We start from the raw sequence: 24,409 nt of genomic DNA on the forward strand, positions 1-24,409 counted from the left end.
CCTGCTACACTGGTCCCTTGGTTTTCCCTTGAATATGTTTAGCTTGCTCCTGCCTCAAGGCCTTTATTCTCCCTATATCATTTGACCAGAGGCTTTTCTCCTAATACCTACAAGTATCCACCTGACTTACTCTATCACTTCAACTGAGTCTCTAAAATTAAATTTCACCTTACAAGAAGCCTCCTGACCACACTGTATAAAACAGTGATTCCCACACACATACATAAACACAGGATGGACTTTCAAGATTCTAATATCTTCATGCATTTATTACTAGCTAACTTATTCTGTATTCATTTATCTTGCTTTTCATCTGTGTCCCCAACTTAAATGCAAGCTCTCCCAAAGACAGCAGGAATTTTGTTTGTTCACTGTTGTACTTCAGCTCTTAGAATGCATAGTACATAAGGGCTTGATAAAAATAAATTCATGAATATTACACATTATCCCAATTTAAAATCACTGCTTAAAAGTCTTCATCCAAGTTGTCCATTATATCCAGATGTGATATATCAAAAGTTCTAATAAGCTTTCACATTTTAGTATTGATATTAATTAATCAATGAATTAAGGAAATATATTTGACTCAGTTTTTTAATATAAGCACTGTAGGTTACTTAAAGGCTTTGGCCTCTATGAAAATCACATACTCTAAGAAGAGAAAACATAGTATTTATAATTTCAGAAAATTATTTACAACTCCATTTGGTTAATTTATCATATTCTTTCCTAAAAACATACTTATGCTCTCAGGCAATACTGTGAGCAAGGGAAGAGGGAGAAAGGGCATCAAAAAGAGAAGTTGGGAGTCCCAGTGACAAATTTGGACATGTCACAAGTGCTCAAGTCCCAGACATTGTTGGTAACCAACTAAGAAACATGTCTGTGTACCATGAAAAATAACATTTATTCTTATATAAATTATTATTACATACAAATTCAGTCATGTTACTCTTAACAGTTTATATTGAACAATGCATAACTCATTAAGTTGAATAAATTACAGATATAAATTAGAGCTAATAATAGTTGTTAGCATTATTTTTTCTTATGCTGTAGACTGAAGGTTTGTGTCCTCCCCAAAATTCATATGTTGAAGCCCTAAGCCCCAATTTGATGGTACTTGGAGGCTGGGCCTTAAGAAGGTAATCAGATTTAGGTAGGCAAAATCATAAGATAAATATGGTGCATCTTCCTGCTGATTCAATTTTATTCAAAGATAGGGGTACATTGGGGAAGAGAGAAAAACAATTTAAATGTTAACTGAAATTATTTATTATTAAAATAAACATGGATATATTATGGAGTAACAGGTGCACAGAAGCCTTGAAAGAAATTATGCATTTGTTGAAGGTTGTCACAAGCTAAAATCTAGATTCTCCTGTAGATCACTTTACTATGCCCCTAAGGATGGGGAAGTAGGGAATTAGAGCTGCCCTACAATGAATTCCATTTGTAAGTCTCCTACAAGTCAATTAATCTCACTAGGGTGCTAAATATTAATAATAGCTATCATTTATTGAGTGTTAATTTGTACCAGGCATTGTTCTAAAATACTTACAAGAATTATTTAATCTTCATAATAACTCTATGAGGTAGGTCATTATTATAATCCCTATTTTATAGGTGAGGAACATTAAGTACAAGAGGTAATTTGTCCAAGGACACACAGGAAAAGCAAGGGACATCTTTAATGCAACAAATGATTACAATGTGATATATTCTGGGAGAATATATATTTTCAAAAGTGAAAACAGGAATATCAAATGCTAAAAGCCTTTAAGAACCAAGAAATTAAATTGTAATAGTAGAACGACAAACATGAATTCAGAGCCTCACTTATTAACAGCTAGTCCTTGGAAGAGTGAATTACGATTGTAAAGTCATGTATAACTACTTTTTTGTGCAAGCACACATACACATATTACTTGACCATACACACATAATTTTATAGTGTAAAACAATGTCCTATAAATATTTTAAGGAAATAATCTTATTACTCTTACCTTGACAGTATGCTGTAAACTATTTACATGTTATACATTCATAGCACACATCACCAATATGCCTACACAAATAAACTTGGAGAAGATGTATATATAATTTATATACACCTGCTTTAGCAATAAAGATATAGATGATTCATATTGAGATATATGATAGTTATCATACATCAAAAGCAAAAAGAAAAGATTGTTTATGCAAAGTACATATTTGATACCAAATAACCAAATTAATTAAATAAAACTAAATTAATAATGTAATTGAAAAGCAACAACTAATTTATTGAAAACCATTCAAAACAACACTAATAAAGTGTTTTTCTGAAAATCCAACTATTTGCAGCTGGAAACTGTTTAATGTTAGTTTACAAGTCCCTAATTATGTATATCTCAGTACTTTCTACTATGTTGCTTAATTTTATGAATATCAAGTTTTCACAAACCTTTATAACTTGCTTAAGAGTTTGCTAATAAATAGCCCTAAACTACACATTAAAAATCAAAGTTCATAGAACTGTATTTACTTCTCTGTAGCACCAAAGGAAGAACCTGTAGCTTTGATCAATCTGTAGCCTCTCAAAATGACCTTATAAAACCTAGCAACAGGCCTCCATATCTTCTTAAAGAATCACGGGCTACAACTATAGGCAGGCCCAGTGGGACATCCTCTCAGATGACAATGGTTTCTCTAAAGGAACTCGGCGGTAAGCCTATATTTTCCTAAGTCTCTTTCCACTTTCAAGAAAGTGAATAAATGAAAACTTGGCATGATACCTATGCAAGATTGCAAACCTTAGCATAAGTTGTCAGTCATAGTTTTCCCAGGCAATTTTCTTCAGTAGGGCAATGTTATTACTCAGGTTTTCCAGAAACATGTCCAATAATAAGCACTGCAGGGAAATTTTTTTAAGCAAACTTGTTTCATCATTATCTATAAATGACCATTTGTAAAAGAAGATTAATATTTAAAATTAGAAAAAATATAAGCAATATTATTAATCATTCCTAATTAGCCAGTTAAATTATAAAATGAAAGATTCCTTTCCATCCCCAAAGAATGTGTTCATCTAATGTCTTCCATATTTAACCCCAGAAAAAACTGCATTTGTAACTTGATTCCATAAAGTAAAAGTAATTTTACAATAAAGGTATACCCTTTTCTTACATTAAAGCAATACGATTAATAAAGAACCAACTAAACACACACTCTATAAGTTCAATGGTCATTGAAGACTGCTATTCTACTAGTGTTTTAGATTAACCTTATTCCTTCTCTAAACAATTATAATTTCCTTTTGCCTCCTCTATAGTCTGTTATATAGTTCAATTCACAGATATATATTTATCAATACTAAATGCTAAACTATGAAAAAGAAATCAAACTATGAACTTGCCCTAAGGGAGGGAATGCTAATAGATTTTCATAAATAACTATAATATTAGATGCAAAGTGACAAACATATTGTAAGAAGAACATAGATAAAGCCATATGAGAGGCGTGATTATTTTTGGTTTCTTGGGGGGATAAAGGAAACAAATTTAAAGAGGATTTCTAAGCATTTGAACAAGCCATAAAAGACAGATAGAATTTGGAGATGATTCAGAAGGGGAGAAGACTAGCTCAACTGCAGGAACACTTCCAAAAAAAGGCAAAAATTATGAAAATGTGTTTTGTAGACATGAAGGATAAGAAGTGTACTTTGCCCTTACCTCTGATCATACAAAAATGAACTCAAAATGGATCAAAGATTTAAGTGTAAGAGCTAAAAAACATTAGAAGAAAATTTTTAAAAATTTTAGAAGAAAACATAGATTAAATCTCTGTGACCTTGTATTCACCTTTGGTTTCTTAGATATGACACCAAAAGCACAAGAACCAAAGAAAAAGTAATTTGGAGTTCATTAAAATTTCAAACTTTTGGGCTTCAAAAAACACTACGAAAAAAGTGAAAAGACAATCCAGAGAATGGGGAAAAAAATATTGGTGGATCATATATTTTGTAAGAGTCTAGTATATAGAATATATAAAAAACTATTATAAATCAACAATAAAAAATTTTACCATCTGACTCCAGTCTATCTTTCTAACTTTATCCCCCACTTTTTTGTTTATTTTTAAAACTTAGATAGAATCAATATGCCATAAAATTCACCTTTTAGAAGTGTACAATTCTGTTACTTTAGTATATTCACAAAGTGGTGCAACCACCACTGATATCTAATTCCAGAACATTTTTATCATCATAGCAAAAGAAATCCTGTACCCATTAGCAGTCACTCTCTATTTCTTCCCAGGCCTAAGCAACACCTAATCTATATTCTGTTTCTATATTTTTCTTATTCTGGACATTTCATATAAATGGAACCATATAATATAGATACAGCCTATTTGTTTTCTTTCACGTAGTATGCTTTCAATGTTCATCAATACTGTAGCATGAATCATATCTTCATTCCTTTTTATGACTGAATAGTATAACAATGAATGGATACAGTACATTTTAGTGCAATTTAGCCATTATCATTCCTAAAATATCATTACTTTATTATTAAGTGATAAATAAACTTTAAAAAGGAAAGGGAAATTTACTAATGGTTTCAATTAGATTCAAGATTAATCTATTTTCTATTTTACATAGGGAACTAGATATATGAAAAAAATGAAAGTGAATGTAAAATGTTAAAAACAGAAAAATGAAATTAAGTATCTTAAAAGCCAGGAAAAAGAGTAGGCAGACTTAAAGAAAAAGAGAACTTCTAAAAAAAAGAAAAAAAAAATTTATAATTTTAAGAAAAAAAACTGGGACTTCCCTGGTTGTGCAGTGGTTAAGATCTGCCTGCCAATTCAGGGGACATGGGTTCGAACCCTGGTCCAGTTAGATCCCACATGCCGTGGAGCAACTAAGCCTGTGTACCACAACTACTGAGCCTGAGCTCTAGAGCCCACTAGCCACAACTACTGAGCCCACATGTCAAAACTACTGAGCCCACATGCCACAGCTACTGAAGCCCACACACATAGAGCCCATGCTCCGCAACAGGAGAAGCCACCACAATGAGAAGCCCATGTACCACAACGAAGAGTAGCCCCCACTCTCTGCAACTACAGAAAGCCCGTGCACAGCAACGAAGACCCAATGCAGCCAAAAATAAATAAATAAGTTTATTTAAAAAAATAAAATAAAAAATCTGTGAATGAGTTAAACAGAATATTAATCACAGTTGAAGTGAGAATTAGGAACTGTTGTTATGAAAAAATTACCCAGACTGTAGCACAAAGACACAGTAGATAAAATTACAGGGAAAAAAAAAAAAGATTAAAAGAACAGAAGGTTAAATGATAAGGTTAAACATACATCTAAAGAGACCCAGGAGGAAATAAGGTTAAAAAAAACCCTAGTGTACCGCAAAAAAAAAAACACCCTATATTTGAAAATCAAATACCTGATAAACTTCCAGCAGTGATGAAATATACAAATCCACAGATACAAAAGTACATTCTATATTAACCAAGATAAATACCTAGAAATATATTCCTTAAGAGAAATTCAGAAGGGCAAAGATACAGAGAAGAACCTGACAGTTAAAAAGATTGATCACACACCTCACACATCTTACCAGCAACAGTAGGAACCAAAAGAGAATAAAATATTATTTTCAAAACGTTGAGAGAAAGTAACTATCAACCTAACTAACTATTGTGAACTCAGCAGAACTATCTTTCAAAGTCTAAGGCAAAATAAAGACATTTCCAGATCAAAGATAGAGAAAGTTTACTACAGACTTTCTCTAAAGAAACTTCTAAAAATGCACTTCAGGAAACAGGAAAATAATCCCTAATATGCAAGGCAGTATAGTGAAGAAAGGAACTGGTACATATGTAAATAAGTAAAAACAACAGTTATCTATATAAAAATTGCAATGATGACGATGGGGAAAGTGGTGATGGTGGCATTGTGGTGGTAGTGTCTAGTTTGTGCAATTAAAAAGAAATTAGAAATAATAATACAGAACAATATCATAGAAGTCAAGAGGAGTGGTCATACCTAGATGTTTTAATGTTTTGATTTGTTCAGCAAAAAATAATACTGGTTAGCTTTACTGTGTTAAGTATGCTTGATAAAATTTCAAGAGTAACCATTAAAAGCATATAAATGAAATATATAACTTTCATACAAATAGAGGAGAGGGGGGAAATAAAAAATAAAAAGAAATAAGCAAACAACTCAATCAATACACTGTGGTGATGGTTGCACAACTCTGTGAATATACTAAAAACCATTGAACTGTATACTTTAAAAGGGTGAACTGTATGGTCTGTGGATAGTATCTAATAAAATTGTAACCAAAAAAACCCAATCCAGAAGAAGTAAGACAACTATGTTTTGGTTTCTTCTATAAATGTACTGATTTCTAAAACTGTAACTGATTACTGTAAGTGGCAAACATAACTGGTTTACAAAAAGCGCAAAAACAGCACTGGTAGAAAAGAGAGCTTACTGACAGGAAAATGTATATTTGGTATACAAAAAACCCAAAGTTTAAAGTAAGAGTAGACAGATAACCAAATACACTAAATGCAGGTATAAATCAAAATGCCAGTATGACTCAGAACAGTATTTGAAAAAAAATTTTTTGTCTTTAATTTAAAGCTATACTTCTAGAAAAAAAAAAAGGATACGTTTTGAAAACAAGAAAACATAACTAATCAAAATTCTAATCACAATTAATATAAGAATTTTGATTACAAACTTCTCTTGTTTTAAGAAATTATTTATGAAAAAGGAGATGTAATATAACAAGTGTACTTAAGAAGCTCAAAAATCATGACTTGAAAGTCATTTTAATCATTGCCTCTATTCCCACTAGAAAGGTTCACTAAGCACACACTGAGAAAGTGTTATTATTTTTAGTCACCTTTCATTTACTAAATATTCAGACCCATGAATATAATCATTATTTGTCTACAAACTCTATGAAAAAGTAAAAGTACTTACATGCCAAAGGAAGAAAGCCAGAGCAGAGATATAGGGCTTCAAGTAGTACTTGCCTGAGAAGCACTGAAATGACTCAGTAGTTTACATGCTGCACCCAAGTTGGGTAGATAATATACTTGCTTTTTTCTGGAAGCTATTAACTTATTTTACACATTTGAATTTTCCTGAGGACCCTGTGACACAGCAAAGTACCTTGCTACATGGTAATCCTGATGACTTCCTAGAGTTTACCTGGCAGAAGTCCAAAGGGATGCTCAGTCTATATTGAATTGACACTTGTACAAAAAGTAGGAAATCAAAGCTTTCTTTCTAACTAGACTAAGGATCACAACCAAAATACTTAAGAAAAAAATTGAGAAAGTGAAGAATTGCCATGGGAAGGAACAGGGTCAATGGGCAATAAAAATAAATTTACTGTATACATTATATTTTTACCATTACACTACTGAAGGATTAATCATAACTAACCAACCCTAAGTAACAAGACAAAATTAAAATTAAATCACTAAATTGGGGCTATTTTAAAAGAAAGTCAATAAAATGGAAGGCTAGTAATACATTTGACATAGAAAAAATACACAGTAATTCTATTTGAATAATCAAGATTTTATAAACAAAATTAGAAACTGCTATTACATACTATGTATTCCAATCATGTCTGATTTTATAGGTAGTATTTTAAGAAAGTAGGTATTTTAACAACTGTTTACTCAACAATTAAGGTGTTACCATGGTACCTTCCATGAAGTCACAAAACTACACTTAATAATTTATCTTGAATTTTACAAATTTTATCTATTCCACATACATCATTATCAATATCAGTTGATATATTAACTATCATATGATAGCTAACTTCAGCTATCATTATCAACATTAGTTCTATATTTCTGAATGATTTAAATAAATTATCTTTGCTAAAAGGAAATGGAAAATTAAAAATTAACCACCTTTGAAAAGACTGAGACGAGAGGCTGAAAACTGGGATTGGTTTGAAAATCTGTATGCAAAAGATTAGCTATTTCTACAAGTCTAGAAAATCGCCCTCCTTCACACCCCTAACCTCCAGTTTTGTTCTCTGAAGAAATGAAACTAGAGAGGCTCAGTTTCAAGGATATCTTACCCAGTGGCAGGCAAAGGTTAAAGCCCAATGCTGAAAAAACTGAGAGTGTGCTTACATCGAACCTTTCCACCCCGTCCTCCATCTTGCTTTCAGAACACTTGCAATTAGGCAGGAAACTGTTAGGTTATTTTCTGGGGAAACGGAATGGTCTCACAGAAAAGACCCATAGACACTGACACTTTTGCTCCCACGAAAAAAGTCACACCACTTGTAATCACCCTAAGGGAAAGCCTCCTCAAGAAGCCCTACCCAATGTAAATATGGTTCCCAATTAGCATTTTTTCAATATGAACAGACAGCCAAGGGTGCTCAAAGAAAGAGAAAGCAAAAATAAACAGGGGAAAAAGAGTGACTGTGCTTGCACTTGTAGCAAATATTCTCATACAAACTAAACTCTTTACCACCTATTTTACTTACTAGTGTTTATTATTTGCATGTGCTGTTTCCTTTGCCTAAAACATATGCCCTTGTCATGTCCTCCTCCAGTAGGCTAACTCTTCATCCTTTAGAACTTTTTTTTTTTTTTTTTTTTTGCGGTACGCGGGCCTCTCACTGCTGTGGCCTCTCCCGCTGCGGAGCACAGGCTCCGGACGCGCAGGCTCAGCGGCCATGGCTCACGGGCCCAGCCGCTCCGCGGCATGTGGGATCTTCCCGGGCCGGGGCACGAACCCGTGTCCCCTGCATCGGCAGGCAGACTCTCAACCACTGCACCACCAGGGAAGCCTCATCCTTCAGAACTTTTAAATCTAGTCACCTTATTAAAGAGACTTTTCTACTACCTTACATAGTTTATCTCTATACATAGCACATACATTTGTTTGTTTACTTATTCATAATCTATTTCTCTCTGTCGAGTGAAAGCTAAGGGCTCAGACTTTTATCTTAGTCATTGTGATCCCAACAATTTACACAGTAAGCACTCAATAAATGTTGAATATATGTTAATAAGTGTTGTTGAATGTCTCAGTGAATGAATAAATGCAGCTTTATGATATTCTTGGAAGAGATAACAATTTCTTTACATCTCAGGATTATTTTTAAATCACTTACCTATTTCTTTTTTCCAGTCTTTCCACTGCAGCCCTATAAAGCCCTATATAAATCTCTTAGTCTTTGCTTTCTCAATTATCCTTTATCAATAGTAAAATGTAGAAACAGTTTATTTTATGAAGGAGCTTCTGAAAAGTTACTATATCATTTCAAGTGTATCTTTCAGGCACTTAAACCCATTTGGAAACTTAAACCTAGAACTCCAGAGAAATGGACTCGTTGGCTGGATCCCCTAAATACATCATATACCTTTGCAAGAACTATAATTCATCTTCTTCTCTCTTAATAGTGTTTTTAAGAGTGTAGGTTCTGCTAACATAGCTCACAACATATGTAAACTATTAGGAACCAGGAACAAAGATATGGGAGATTAGCAAACAAAAAATATCAATTCAAAGCAAGGAAACAGAGGAAATGCTTGAAAATTCTGTGAGAGCTGAACTTAATATATATTAATTTCCCAGGGTCAAGTTATTAATTTCTCAATATTAGTTTCCAAATTGGAACCCCTTTTGCTTTTTATGACAGGAAAAAATACTGTTATTGCCATTCAGGGACAACCTGAAATAAGAAAAGCTGCAGAAAGAGCAGGTTTAAAGGAAAGATGAGGAATTTGGTTTAGGACATGTGAAGTTTGAGATGCATGGAGATGTAAATTAGGCAACTCGATACACAAATACAGAGTTTAGGGGAGGGGTCTGGGCTGAAGATGTATATTTAAATATAAATGGTGCTTAACGGAATCTAAAAAAAAAAGAAAAGAAAAAACTGGTTCTGATGAACCTAGGGGCAGGACAGGAATAAAGACGCAGACGTAGAGAATGGACTTGAGGACACCGGGAGGGGGAAGGGTAAGCAAAGAGAGAGAGTAGCACTGATATACATACACTACCAAATGTAAAATAGATAGCTAGTGGGAAGCAGCCGCATAGCACAGGGAGATCAGCTCGGTGCTTTGTGACCACCTAAAGGGGTGGGATAGGGAGGGTGGGAGGGAGACGCAAGAGGGAGGAGATATGGGGATATACGTACATGTATAGCGGATTCACTTTGTTATAAAGCAGAAATTAACACACCATTGTAAAGCAATTATACTCCAATAAAGATGTTAAAAAAAAAACCTGTATAGATGTACCTAACCATATAGATGTTACTTAAAATTATGAAAATAAATGAGATCACTAAAAGTAAATGTAAGCTGAGAAGAGATTGTGAGAGAAATTGGTAAAAGACACAAACACTACTTTTTTCTTATTCTAGAAGGATGTTCCAAAATTATTTCTATCAACATTTCTTTAACATTGGCTTATTATTAAGGTGTTGAGAATTTATGAAATGAGAAAGATATCATTTACAGGGATGCTGATTTTTGATAAATTTGGGGAGAGTGGGGTAAGAAAGATAAAGCCAATTTAGTAAATATTGTCCCAAAAGAATCCAGTGTGAAAATTTAACCAAAAGAAGAGGAAGAACTCATCATAAATGTTTCCAAGTGGAGTTTCCCCCGCTTCTTTAAGCCCCAAATCTCCTTTTTCTCTTTCTCCTTTACCCTTTTACCTCACTCATCAAGAAGTCCTCATCTTCCAATACAAGAACTCAAAGATTTTTGGCTGGCATTCAATTCTTTGGGATAAGAAAAAAAAGAAAAGTGAAATGCTAATTCAAATGGTTCTAAAAAGCCTTTCTGAATGGGAGAGAAAAGAGGCACTGAATTTTTTCTACCCATTGTTCACTGCTTTGCATATATTAGCACTTAATCACACATACACACAGACACACACACACACAAAATCATCTATCCTTTACAACCCTTCCACGGACATTTTTTGAATTTGTTCATGTCACTTTTCTGCTTAAATTTCTCCAGAAACATCCACTATGTAAATAAAATAAAAGCTAAATTTTTTTTACTAGTTTTGTTGATTCTCTAAAAATAAAAGAAATAATGCTTTATGCATTACTCTGTAACTTTGTTGCCTTGCTTTATTTTATGTCATGAAGAATTTTCCATGTCCATATACTCTGGATTAGCATTGCATAGTATGGACATACTTGTACCTGTGTACAAAGAGAATTCCATTGTTTTTAATAATTAAAAAATAAACAGGACTTTCCTCGTGGCACAGTGGTTAAGAATCCGCCTACCAATGCAGGGGACAACGGGTTCAAGCCCTGGTCCGGGAAGATCCCACATGCCGCAGAGCAACTAAGCCCGTGTGCCACAACTGCTGAGCCCGTGTGCCACAACTACTGAAGCCCACGTGCCTAGAGCCCATGCTCCACAACAAGAGAAGCCACCACAATGAGAAGCCCGCGCACCACAACGAAGAGTAGCCCCTGCTCACCGCAACTAGGGAAAGCCCCTGAGCAGCAACAAAGACCCAACACAGCCAAAAAATTTAAAAATAAAATTAATTAATTAATTCAAAAACAAAATAAATCAATTTAAATACTCATAAATAAGGCAAATATATACACAGCAGCATGACATATTATCAATTTAATAAATATAGCTTGAATGAATGAATCAGTGAATGAATTTCTACCTTCCCAACCTTACCTACATTTTCTACCATAAAAATACTGCACTTTAGTTACCCAAATGAACTTTTAGTTTCCCCAATTTTCTCTCTCACATTTTATATCATTGCACATGCAGTGCTTCTTTCTTGAACAAGCACCTATTATTTATCCAAATTCCTATTAAACTTTCAGGTCCCTGAAGAAATATTATACTTTCATGTAAAATTACGTACTGCTTCTATGATTCCACTATACTTTGTCTTCTCAAAACCTGCTTGTACCTAACATACAGTTAATAATATCTCCAAATTATTACTGGGCCTCCCTACCAGGTACCTATTTAAAAGGATAATAAGAAGCCATCATGAACAACTTTGTCAATACATTCTACAATTTAGATGAAATACATTCTTGAAAGACTCAAACTACCAAAGCACACTGAATAAGATGACCTTAATAGCCCTATATCTCCTAAACACCTTGAATTGGTAGTTAAAAATCACCCCATAAAGAAAATTCCAGGTCCAGATAGCTTCATTTGTGAATTCTATAAAACATTTATAGTGAAGTAATATCAATTCTACGTGAGTTTTTCCAGAAGACTGAAAAGGAGAAAATATTCTCTAACTCATTCTGTGAGGTTAACATTACCCCCCAATACCAAAATCGGACAAAGACATTATTAAAAAAAAAAACTACTGAACAATAGCCTTCATACATATAGATGCAAAAAACTATAAACAAAATTGTGGCAAGTCATATCTAATGATATATTAAAAGAATAATACATCATGACCAAATTGGGTTTATCTCAGAAATTCAAAGTTGAGGTAACATTCTAAACCAATCAATGCAATTCACTGTATTAAACTAAAAAACGAAAAACCATATATATGATCATCTCAATAGATGCAGAAAAAGCATTTGACAAAATCCAACATCCATTCTTGATAAAAATTCTCAGCAAACTAGGTATAGAAGGGAATTTTGTCAGCCTGATAAAGGTCATTTACAACAACCCTAGAGCTAGCATCACATTTAATGATGAAAGACAGAATGCTTTCTCACTAAGATCAGGAACAAGACACTGATGTCTGCTATTGCCACCTTATTCCACATTGTACTAGAGGGTCTAGCAGTGAAATAAGCCAAGAAAGAAATGTCTTTTATGATTAAAAGGAAGAAGTAAAACTATCTTTAATCTCAAAACACATGATCATCTTTGTAGAAAATACCATTGGAATCTTTAAAAAGCTACTTAAAGTAATAAATAAACTTAGCACAATTTTACAAAATCAACTGCATTTTTATATACTCGTGACGAACAATTAATAAGTTAATTTTTTTAAGTACCAGTTACAATAACATCAAAAAAAGGACAAGAGGTGTGAAAACACTGAAAACCACAAAAATTGCTGAGAAATTAAAAAAGACCTAAACAAATGGAGAGATATACCTTGGCTGTAGGTAGGAAGAATTCTCATTGTTAAGATGTCAATTCACGAGGTCCAGCCCAAACCCAAGAGGAGGGGATTACACAAAGTCCTGAACATAAGGAGGCAGAGATCATCGGGGGCCATCTTAGAAGACTGCCTACCATGGGTACCAATATTAGTAAAGTATCTCTGCATTAATTTTTGTTGAACACCCTTATAATTTCTCTAAAAGGACTCTGGAGCCAGACTACCTGGTTTAAATTCTGGGTCTTCTAATTAATGTGTTAGCTTGCCAAACATTTAACTTCTTCATGCCTCCGTTTCCTCATCTATAAAATAGAGATAATAATAGAACCTATCTCATGCAGTTATTGTGAGGTTTAAATGATTAAATATAATTCTGAAAAGTACCAAGTATTTGGCACATAATAAACAACTGCACAAATACATCCATAAAAACAACATAAATATTTACTTACTATTCATTAAAGTTGTGTTGATTACAACACATCCTTCTTTGATTTAACTACTTAATGATGCCCATTACAAAAAAAGAACAGTTGTAGCCAAGATGTGTACAAATATAATTTACTAAATTGCATGCTATTTAGTCAACCTTAGGCATTGAAGGAAAAGTTATCTTCTTATTTGCATTTTTAAATCAAAGTTTAACAAGCAAACATATGTAATGCCTGGGATGACCATAATCCTGTTTTACCTGGTCCTCGTTTGTGCCTATTATCTAGGCAAAACTGCCAATGGTACACTCTTTCACTCTTAAAGTGTCCCAGACTGCACAAAAATTAAGGTCACTGAAGTGTGTCATAATCCTAGATTGGAATGGAAGCTGAATCTAGATAAACACATCTGCGTAAGGAGCAAACAAACCAGGGATGAAGAAAGAAAGAAAGAAAGAAAAACCTGAAAAAGGAGGAGGAAAGGTATAGGCAGTGGGGATAGGTAAGAATGGTAGAGCCAGAGTGGCAAGAGAATAATAAATGCTTCAAAATGTTCAAATACCAAAACCAATACATCCACAACCCAAACTCAAGATTCCCCTGCTGCCTGTAAACCTAGCATATTCTTAAAAGCTCAGTAATACTTCATAAAAAATTTAACTGGCATTTCCTTAAGGATTAAAAAAAAAATCCATAAATGAATACCAAAAAAATATTAAGGTACCACATTTAATTTCCTTTTCCTCTGTTTGTAATATATAATCATAAAGTCAATATATAACTCTGAAATATTCTTTAAAAATTTTTTTAAAACTTGTTTAAATCCACACATTACAGGCCAAGTTTTAGCAAGAAACGATTTTTATAGCTATTTTTAATTTCCCACCTGAAAACATTAGTTGACTTTGGAAATTCTAATCCCTTTAAAATCCAGCAGCATCAAAGCAAATACTCATGATCCCGTAAGAGGATAAATATGTTCATTTTAATTAAAGACTAAATTATGTCTGTCACTTGGTGTGCAATTTTTGCATCTGTACTTTGAGTTGCATTTATATGCCCTATGCATTTCATTAATGAAAAATTGAAAATAAAGTACATTTTTTGAAGAATAGCCTATTAACAGAGACACTCTTAAAAGATCTGTATCTTGAATTTTCAAGAATTTAGGCTAATAAGAGGAAAGACGTCCTCGTATGTTCTACAACATGGATGAATCTTGAAAACACTATGCAAAGTAAAAGAAGCCAGTCACAAAAGACTGTATATTGTATGATTCCATTCATACAAAAAGTCTAAAAATAAGCAAAGCTATAGAGACAAAAAGTAGATTACAGAATTTAAGTTCTGTTTTCTCTTCTTAAATTCTGTTTCTAGAGTATCAAGTATAAACTATTAATCATTTCTTGACCTAATTATAGAGTGTCATAGTCCATTATTTTAAAAGAGTTAATAAATGTCAAGTTGATTTAGATGGGCACTAATAATTGTCAGATAAGCCTAATAGATCTAGACTATAGAAACAAGCAATGTAAGTTACTACCACTGATATTTTAACTAAAAACAGATCACAAAAATGGAAGATCAGTTTCAATAAAGCACCATTATTCAATAAAGCATCATATGGTCATATTTCGAAAAATGTATACATTATAGCACTAACTCTGGTATTCAGAACTAAAATGTCAGGTATAGTTGATACACTATAGAGAAGTAACCATTGTTTCTAAAGTGTATCACTTTAGGGCTTCCCTGGTGGTGGAGTGGTTAAGAATCCGACTGCAAACGCAGGGGACACGGGTTCAAGCCCTGGGCCAGGAAGATCCCACATGCTGTGGAGCAACTAAGCCCTGCCACAACTACTGAGCCTGAGCTCTAGAGCCCACGAGCCACAACTACTGAAGCCCACGTGCCACAACTACTGAAGCCCACGTGCCTAGAGCCCGTGCTCCACAACAAGAGAAGCTACCGCAGTGAGAAGCCTGCGCACTGCAATGAAGAGTAGCCCCTGCTCAAAGCAACTAGAGAAAGCCGGCACGCAGCAACAAAGACCCAATGCAGCCAAAATAAATAAATAATTTTATTTTTAAAAAAGTATATCACTTTAGAAAGTGACATGAAACTGCTCAATGATGTGGCAAAAATAGTAAGATTTAATAAAGCTAGGAGAATGATATCAGCAAGGTGGTGAAGTAGAAGATATCAACCTTCAACACCCAACAGAAAACAAAAATTAGATAGCAATCCACAAATGAAAGTAGCCCTGGGAGGGCTCAACAGTACGATTAAGAACCTACAGTAACATAGTAGGGCAAAAAATGGAGAATAACTGCATAGAAAGGATCACTGGGGAGATCAGCTTAGTGGAGATGTCTAAAGGCAACTAGGAACAAAGAGGAAGGGTGGGAACTATCAGCCACAAGCCTCAAGAGCCTTGACAACAGCTGTGGACTCGCCAAAGCTTTCACAGTGGAAGACACCGTAATGCTGGTTTTCACAAGCCCCAGCAGCCTGCTCCAGAGGATACCAGCAGTTTTTACCACCAAGGTGGCCAAAAGCTATTGCTGCCACAGATTCTGGGGAAGGAGATGTCACTGTGTCCACCCCAAGAAGGAGCTGCTGTTGTGCTGGCCTAGGAAAAGAACTTCCAGCACTCCCCAACCCTGAGCACATCCCAGACTCCAGAGTCATAGCTGCTCCACCTGTTCCCACACTCCAGAGCCCCAATCTAGGGCCACTCTGTGGCATCCATGCTCCAGACTCCACCCCTGTCTCTGTTCCACACACTTCAAGCTAGCCAGCGCCTGGACCCAAGTGCCACTGTTGCTCTCTATGTACTCATGCTTCAGACTCCGTCTTCACGGCCACTTCACACATACCTGCAACTCATACATCACTGCTGCTGTGGTACAGCCAGCACACCAACCCGAGAGCTGCTGTCACTCTGCAAGCACTAGCACTCCAGTCCCCACCTCCATGACTGCTCCACAGGTGCCCACACATCAGACACCAGCACTGGTGTAAGCTCTTCCAAGCTGGACCCAGCACCAAGAGAAATCCCCTGCACCATGACCTATGTGAGAAAAAGATATCAGATGGTCTCCAGCAGCCTTTGCTGCTGGTGCAGACAAAAGCAGCCTTGGCTGTTGGGGACCCCTGAAATCTTCATCAATGCTAACCTCAGCTGATGAAGCTGCATGAAGACTACAGTGCTGGGCCTTCTCCAGAGCTAGAAATGCTTCAGCTTTAAGGATACATATAGACTGAAAGTGAAGGGATGGAAAAACATATAAAAGATATTTCATGCAAATGGAAACCAAAATAGAAAAGGGATAGTTAAACTCATTATCAGACAAAATAGACTTTAAGTCAAAAGCTGAAAAAGAGATGAAGAAGGTCATGATATAATGATAAAGGGATCAATTCATCAAGAGTATATAACAATTGTAAATATATATGTACTCCAAAATCAGAGCACCTTAACGTATTAAGCAAATACTGGAAGATCAGAAGGCAGAAATAGGCAGCAATACAATAACAGTAAGGAACTTCAATACCTCAGTTTCAACAATGGACATACAGATCACTCAGACAGAAAATCAATAAGAAAATGTTGGACTTGAACTATATTTTAGACCAAACAGACATAACAGACATGTACAGAACACTGCATGCAACAGAAGCAGAATACACATTCTTCTCCAGCACATCAGGAACATTCTCCAGCCTAGATCATATAATAGGTCACAAAACAAGTGTCAACAAATTTGAGATTAAAATCATGAACACAATGGTATGAAACTAGAAACCAACAACAGGAAAAAAAGCAGGAAATACATGGAAATTTTAAAACACACACTGCTGAACAAACAATGTACCAAAGAAGAAATCAAAAGAATAATCAAAAACTATCTTGACACAAACAAAAATGGGAAAACAATGTACCAAAACTTATGAGATACAGCAAAAGCGTATCTATGAGGGAAGTTTACAGCAATAAATGACTACATTAGAAAAAGGAAATATCTCAGACAAACAACCTAACTTTACAACTTACATAAAATAGAAAAAGAAGAACAAACTAAGCCCAAAGTTAGTAGAAGGAAGGAAATAACAAAGGTCAGAACAGAAATAAATGAAATAGAGGTTAGAAAACCAATAGAAAAGATCAAGAAAACTAAGAGCTGGTTTTCCGAAAAAAAATAAACAAAATTGACAAACCTTTAGCTAAACTAAGAAAAAAAGAGAGAAGACTCAAATAAGTAAAATGAGTAATGAAAGAGGAGACATTAAAACTGATACCACATAAACACAAAGGATCGTACGCGGCTACAGCCAACAATTATATACCAACAAATTGGATAACCTAGAAGAAATGGATAAACTATTCGAAACATACAACCTATCAACTGAATCATGACGAAATAAAAAAACACATAGACCTATGATGAGTAAGGAGATTAAATCAGTAATCAAAAATCTCCCAACAAAGGAAGTCCAGTACTAGATGGCTTCACTGGTGATGTCTACAGAACATTTAAAGAGGAATAATACCAATCCTTCTTAAACTCTTCCCAAATATTGAAGAGAAACGAACATTTCCAAAGTCATTTTAAGAGGCCAGCATTACTCCGATACCAAAGCCAAATAAGGATACTACAAGAAACAAAATTACAGGCCAATATCCCTGGTGAACATAGATGCAAAAGTCCTAAACAAAATACTAGCAAACCAAATGAAGCAGAGTTTTGAAAGGACCATACACAATAAAGTAGGATTCATCCCTAGGATGCAAGGATGGTTCTACATTCACAAATCAAAAAATCTGATACACCACATGAACAGAATAAAGGATAAAAATCATATGATCATCTCAATAGCTGTAGAAAAAGTATTTGACAAAACTCAACAGCTGTTCATAATAAAAACTCTCAACAAATTAGGAATAGATGGAATACACCTCAACAAAACAAAGGCCATATATGACGAGCCCACAGCTAACATTATACTCAATGTTGAAAGTCTAAAAACTTTCCAAGATTAGGAAGAAGACAAGGATGCCCACTCTTTCCACTTTTATTCAATATAGTACTGGAAGTCCTAGCCAGAGCAATTAGGCAAGAAAAGGAAACAAAATGTATCCAAATTAGAAAGGAAGAAGTAAAATTCTCTGTTTGCAGATGACATAATCTTATATACAAAAAACCTAACAACCCTACCAAAAAACTGTTAGAAATAATAAATGAATTTACTAAAGTTGTAGCATACAAAATCAACATGCAAAAATCAGCTGCATTTTGATTAACAATCTATCTAAAAGCAATCTAAAAAAAGCAATCCCATTTACAATAGCATCAAAAACAATTAAATACTTAGGAATAAATTTAACCAAGGAGGTGAAAGATCTATACTGGAAACTATAAGATATTGATGAAAAAAATTGAAGACAAAACACCTAAATGGAAAGGTACTGCTTGTTCTTGGACTAGAAGAATTAATGTTGTTAAAATATCCATACTACCCAAAGCAATCTACAGATGCAATGAAATTCCTATTAAAATTCCAATGACATTTTTCACAGAAATAGAAAAAAAATCTTAAAATTCATATGGAACCACTAAAGATCTCAAATAGACAAAGCAATCTTGAGAAAGAAGAACAGAGCTGGTGTCATCACACATCCTGATGTCAAACTATATTATAAAGCTAAAGTAATCAAAATAGTATGGTACTGGCATAAAATCAGATATATAAACCAGTGGAACAGAATCAACAGCCCAAAAATAAACCCATGAATATATGACCAACTAATCTTTGACAAGGGCATCAAGAACATACAATGGGGGGAAAGGATAGTCTCTGAAATAGATGATGTTGGGAAAATTGGATACCCATATGCCAAAAAAATGAAATCAGACCCCTATCTCACACAACTCACAAAAATAAACTCAAATTGATTAAAAACTTAAATGTAGCACCTGAAACTAAAACTCCTAGAACAAAGCATAGATGAAAATCTCCTTGACATTGGTCTAAGCAATGATTTTTTAAATATGACACCAAAAGCACAGGTAACAAAACAAATATAAACAAGTGGGACTACATCAAACTGAAAAGCTCCTGCATGGTATAGGAAACAATCAACAAAATGAAAAGGCAGTGTAAGGAATGGGAGAAAATATGTGCAAACCATATATTTGATAAGGGATTAATACCTAAAATATATAAAAATTATACAACCCAAGAACAACAAAAAAAAATTCCAATTTAAAAATGGGCAAAGGATTTAAACAGACATTTTTCCAGAGATAACAAAATGGCCAACAGGCACATGAAAAGGTGCTCAACATCACCAATCATCAGGGAAATGCAAATCAAAACCACAATGAGATATCACCTCAAACCTATTAGGATGTCTATTATCAAAAAGATAAGAGATGACAAATGTATTGAGGATATGAAGAAAAGGGAATGCTTGTACACTGTTGGTGGGAATGTAAATTGGTACAGCCATTATGGAAGACAGTATAGAGGTTCTCTAAAAATTTTAAATAGAACTACTATATGACCCAGCAATCCCACTTCTGGGAATATACCCAAAGGAAGTGAAATTAGTAAATTAGTATCTTGAAGAGGTATCTGTACTCCATATTCACTGGGGCATTATTTACAATAGTCAAGATATGGAGACAAAAGTGACCATTAACAGATGAACAGATAAAGGAAAGGTGAAATGCATACATACACACACACACACACACACACACACTGGAATATTAGTCAGTCATAAAAAAGAAAGAAATCTTGTCATCTGTGACAATGTGGATGAACCTGGAGGGCATTTTGCTATGTGAAACAAGCCAGATAGAGAAAGACAAATACTGTTTGATCTCAGTTACATGTGGACTCTTTAAAAAAAAAAAAAAATGTTGAACTCATAGAAACCAAGGATAGAATGGGAGTTGCCCAGAGTTGGGGGTGGGAGTGGGGGGTAGAGTAAATGGGGAGATATTAGTCAAAGGGCACAAACTTTTAGCTATAAAATGAATAAATTCTGAGGATCTAAGGTACAGCATGGTGACTACACATAATATTATATGTATACTTGAAATTTGTTAAGAGAGTGTAAGCATTCTCATCCAAAAAAGGAAAAAAAAAAGATAACTATGAGATGGATATGTTAATTAACTTGATTACAGCAATCAGCTCACAATGTATATGTACATCAAATCATCACACTGTACTTTAAATATACACAATTTTGTTTGTCAATTATACCTCAGGGTTTTTTTTGGTTTTAATTTTAATTTTTTTGTCTGCGCCTCACGGCTTGTGGGATCTTAGTTCCCTGGCCAGGGACTGAACCCAGGCCCTCACAGTGAAAGCACAGAGTCCTAACCACTGGGCCACCAGGGGATTCCCAGCCTCAGTTTTTTAAAAAAAAGGTTAGATAAAGCTAACTGATACATAATAGATTTCACTATATATTATACATACATATATACTTACACATAAAAATAAACATAAATGTATATAAAAATTTAAAAATATATGTATATATTAATCATTTTTAATATGCTCTTTGGTCTTAATTCAATACTTTTGATACCAGATAAAACAACAAAATTTTATTTTTAAATTTTCTTTCTGTCTAGTTATGGTGATCTGATATCTTTGTACAGCAGTTTGTTTTAAAATTATATCAATAAAATAAAACAATAAAATATCATTTGCTAAGAGGAGATAACATTTTGAGTTTTTATACTTTTTTCCAAAAGTAACTATGATTACCTAAGTAACTAGGTTCCAAATGGTTTTCTGCTTAAAACATTTAAATCCCTAGGACAAAATTTGGCCTAGTAGAGATAAACATATTCATCAATTTTTCTCTGGAATTCTTGATAAACACATTATATATTCTCCCTAGTGAGCTGACATTTCGAGCAAACATAAATCATGATCTTACCTCTAAATGGTGGAGTCACAACCCTGAACATGTTAATAAGTGAGTTACATGAAGCAATTTTCAAAGTTATTATAGAATTATCTATGGAATGCTCATAATTATTTTTACTAAAAGTAGAACTGTGATTTAAACATATGTTCAATTTCACAAATCCAAAATATATAAGGGAGAGTCAAGAACTGGTAAAACCCCCAACCAATAAAAACTTAAATATTAGAGATAATACTCAGATAGTCATCTCATTTAGGTAAGTCACTCTCTGGCCCTAATAATTCAAAGATAACTGTAGACTTTTAAGTAAGCTAAAAGTTAATTTGAGACTTCAATAACAATTCAAAAAGGCATTCTATACTGTCCCAAAGGGCATTTTTCTAACCTCCATTACATAACTAATCTAAAATGATATGAGGTATGAATTTTTTGTAGTACTGTTTTTTAAATCCTGAGATAATTTCTAGTGCTATCTGAACATCAGGAGAAAAGTTTCAAAAGAAAATTCTGTGTTCAAATCTCAGACATCAAACAGGCACTCAAAGTAGCTTACAGAAGCAAAGAAGAGCTCTGCAGAGGATCAGAAAAATATCTGGGCCAATTCAGAGTAACAAGTCAGACAGCTGAATGTTGTAGCCAGTACAAAGAAAGGGTGGCTAACCGCCCAGATGTATTTCCCTACTCAAATACTTATAAATGTGCACTCTTAGTATAACTCCTGTCATTTGATGCAAAAGTTAAAAAGCCGGGAATTCCCTGGTAGTCCAGTGGTTAGGACTTGGCACTTTCACTGCAGGGGGGCCTGGGTTCAACCCCTGGTCAGGGAACTAAGATCCCGCAAACTGCGCAGCACGGTGCAGGGCAGCCAAATAAATAAATAAATTGGTTTAAAAACAAATGTTAAAAATCCAATGCAGACACAATAATAAAAATGTGAAGCATCAAGAGCCCACTGGGCATTGCCTTTTTTGCAGAGAGGTAGGGTTTTATAAATATAAGTACAGATGCCAATGCAAATATCTGTGATCATTCTGTTAAACATATATAACAGATATTTTCCTCTAGTAATTTCATTGTAATCATATCATATATATTTTTACACAAAAGTTTCTATATTTGCACAATTCCTAGTATATTTTTAACTCCTCAAATATATTTGGAAACCATTCCAGACCACAAGACCTGAGGAATTGCAGAATTTATCAGACTGACGTGTCAACACATATGAATATAGAACCTTAAAATGTTGGTTTTATTCAGCAAGTATATCATAATCAAAGTTTTTTGGTTTACAATGTGAGGTAGATGAAGTCAATTAAAATAAGTGTAACTGTAAAAAAATAAATGAACTCAGAAACTTTAACTCTACAACTCAGTTAACAGGAACATTTTTCAAAAAGCTAAATTCACATTATCTTACTGGGTCTCAATATTCTGATCCTGTATACTTTATACTCCCCCTCCACAGAGTCTAATGTGGAGTCAATGGGCACACCACAGATGACGCATATGTTAAATACTGCCTTGCAAATTAAAAGAAATAATCCACTTAGCCAAGATAGAATAACGCTTCCATTTTGCTCATTTGTTTATTTGTTATTACTTGTTTTCATTTTTAAATACTAATAAGAGATCAAAAGAGAAGCATCTTTAAATGATTTAAGCATGGTTCTGACCAACCATGATTAGAGTATTAAAAAATTAAGACAGACAGCAAAGTATAATCAAAGAAGACAGGATCACCAGGGCTTGAGCCCTGCTCTTTCACTTAAATATTTTGAACTGGTCTCCTCATTTCTTACATGGGAAAAATAATAAGAATATCTACTTCACAGAATTTTTGTTGGAGAGTAAGGAGAAAATGGATCTGAATACAGTTTTATAAAACAGGAAAGAAATATATGAATTCACTGGGTTATCATCAAGTAATAATTTTGCCTGAGGGAAAAACTATTCAACATATAGTATAGTAAATATGCTTCTTTATACCTCTTAATTAAAATATTTTAAATTAAATAAACATTCATCTAAGTAAACTGAGTAACCACCGATGTCCTCCTCCCTTTTAACAATTTGGAGGTAAGACTAATTAATATATTTTATAACCAAGAGTGATGACCCATTTTTATGTTTAAAACAGATTTTTCTCATACTTTTCAATCTTGCTTTTAGCATGTATTTTGTTCAATTAACAAAACATATATGTGCTTCCAGTTAAAATTTATGAATAGACCTTAGGAGAAGAAAAGATATATATTAAACTTCTAAGTAAACTCTAAATCTTTTCTCTTATTTGGTTCATTTAATGCAAACACAACAATACTGCAGTATATTCTTTCTCAGTGGTGAATAATAAATTACCATTTTGCTTTCTCTGTACTCATTACCTGAATGAGGCTTTAGATAGAACCAAATATAGTTACAATATCAAACACAATAATCAAAGGTAAAATACTTGCAACAAACCATACCTAGTAATAAGAACTGCATTATCGTGGTGGGCAATCCCATTTTCTGGAATGGTGTTTCCATCACTTTGGTGGGAGAGAATGGATTTCTGCCATTTACAGAAGCTATCGAGGGACTTGTCTGCATGGTGGTTTATCTCCAAGTTTGGCTGCAATACAACATGCATACCAGAAATGTTCCAAACAAATTACTAAGGTCAGTTGTTAAAACTTTTGAAGGCTAAAGTGGGACTATAATTAGAAGTAGTGGTTTCTAGGAATAACCTCTTGCCAATTTTTATCTCTGTAATATTTGACCTAGAATTAATTTAGTGTATTATTGAACAGACATTCTTTCCAGTTCCAGCTTTAATGATAATGTGAATATATGTGATTATCAGCCTACAAAACCAAC

The 24,409-nt window shown here is 34.0% G+C and overlaps 1 protein-coding gene across 1 annotated transcript in view; it reads right to left on the bottom strand.

Moving 5' to 3' along the window:
* Positions 1–24,409, bottom strand: part of ADAMTS6 (ADAM metallopeptidase with thrombospondin type 1 motif 6) — a 262,877-nt gene that overhangs the window by 219,021 nt on the left and 19,447 nt on the right. Inside the window, exon 6 of the mRNA XM_019929977.3 lies at positions 24,019–24,164. Within this exon, the coding sequence (XP_019785536.1) occupies positions 24,019–24,164 (146 nt within the window). The remainder of the gene's footprint in view (positions 1–24,018; positions 24,165–24,409) is intronic.

Source organism: Tursiops truncatus, chromosome 3 (assembly GCF_011762595.2).
Source record: "Tursiops truncatus isolate mTurTru1 chromosome 3, mTurTru1.mat.Y, whole genome shotgun sequence".
Classification (NCBI taxonomy): Eukaryota; Metazoa; Chordata; class Mammalia; order Artiodactyla; family Delphinidae; genus Tursiops; species Tursiops truncatus.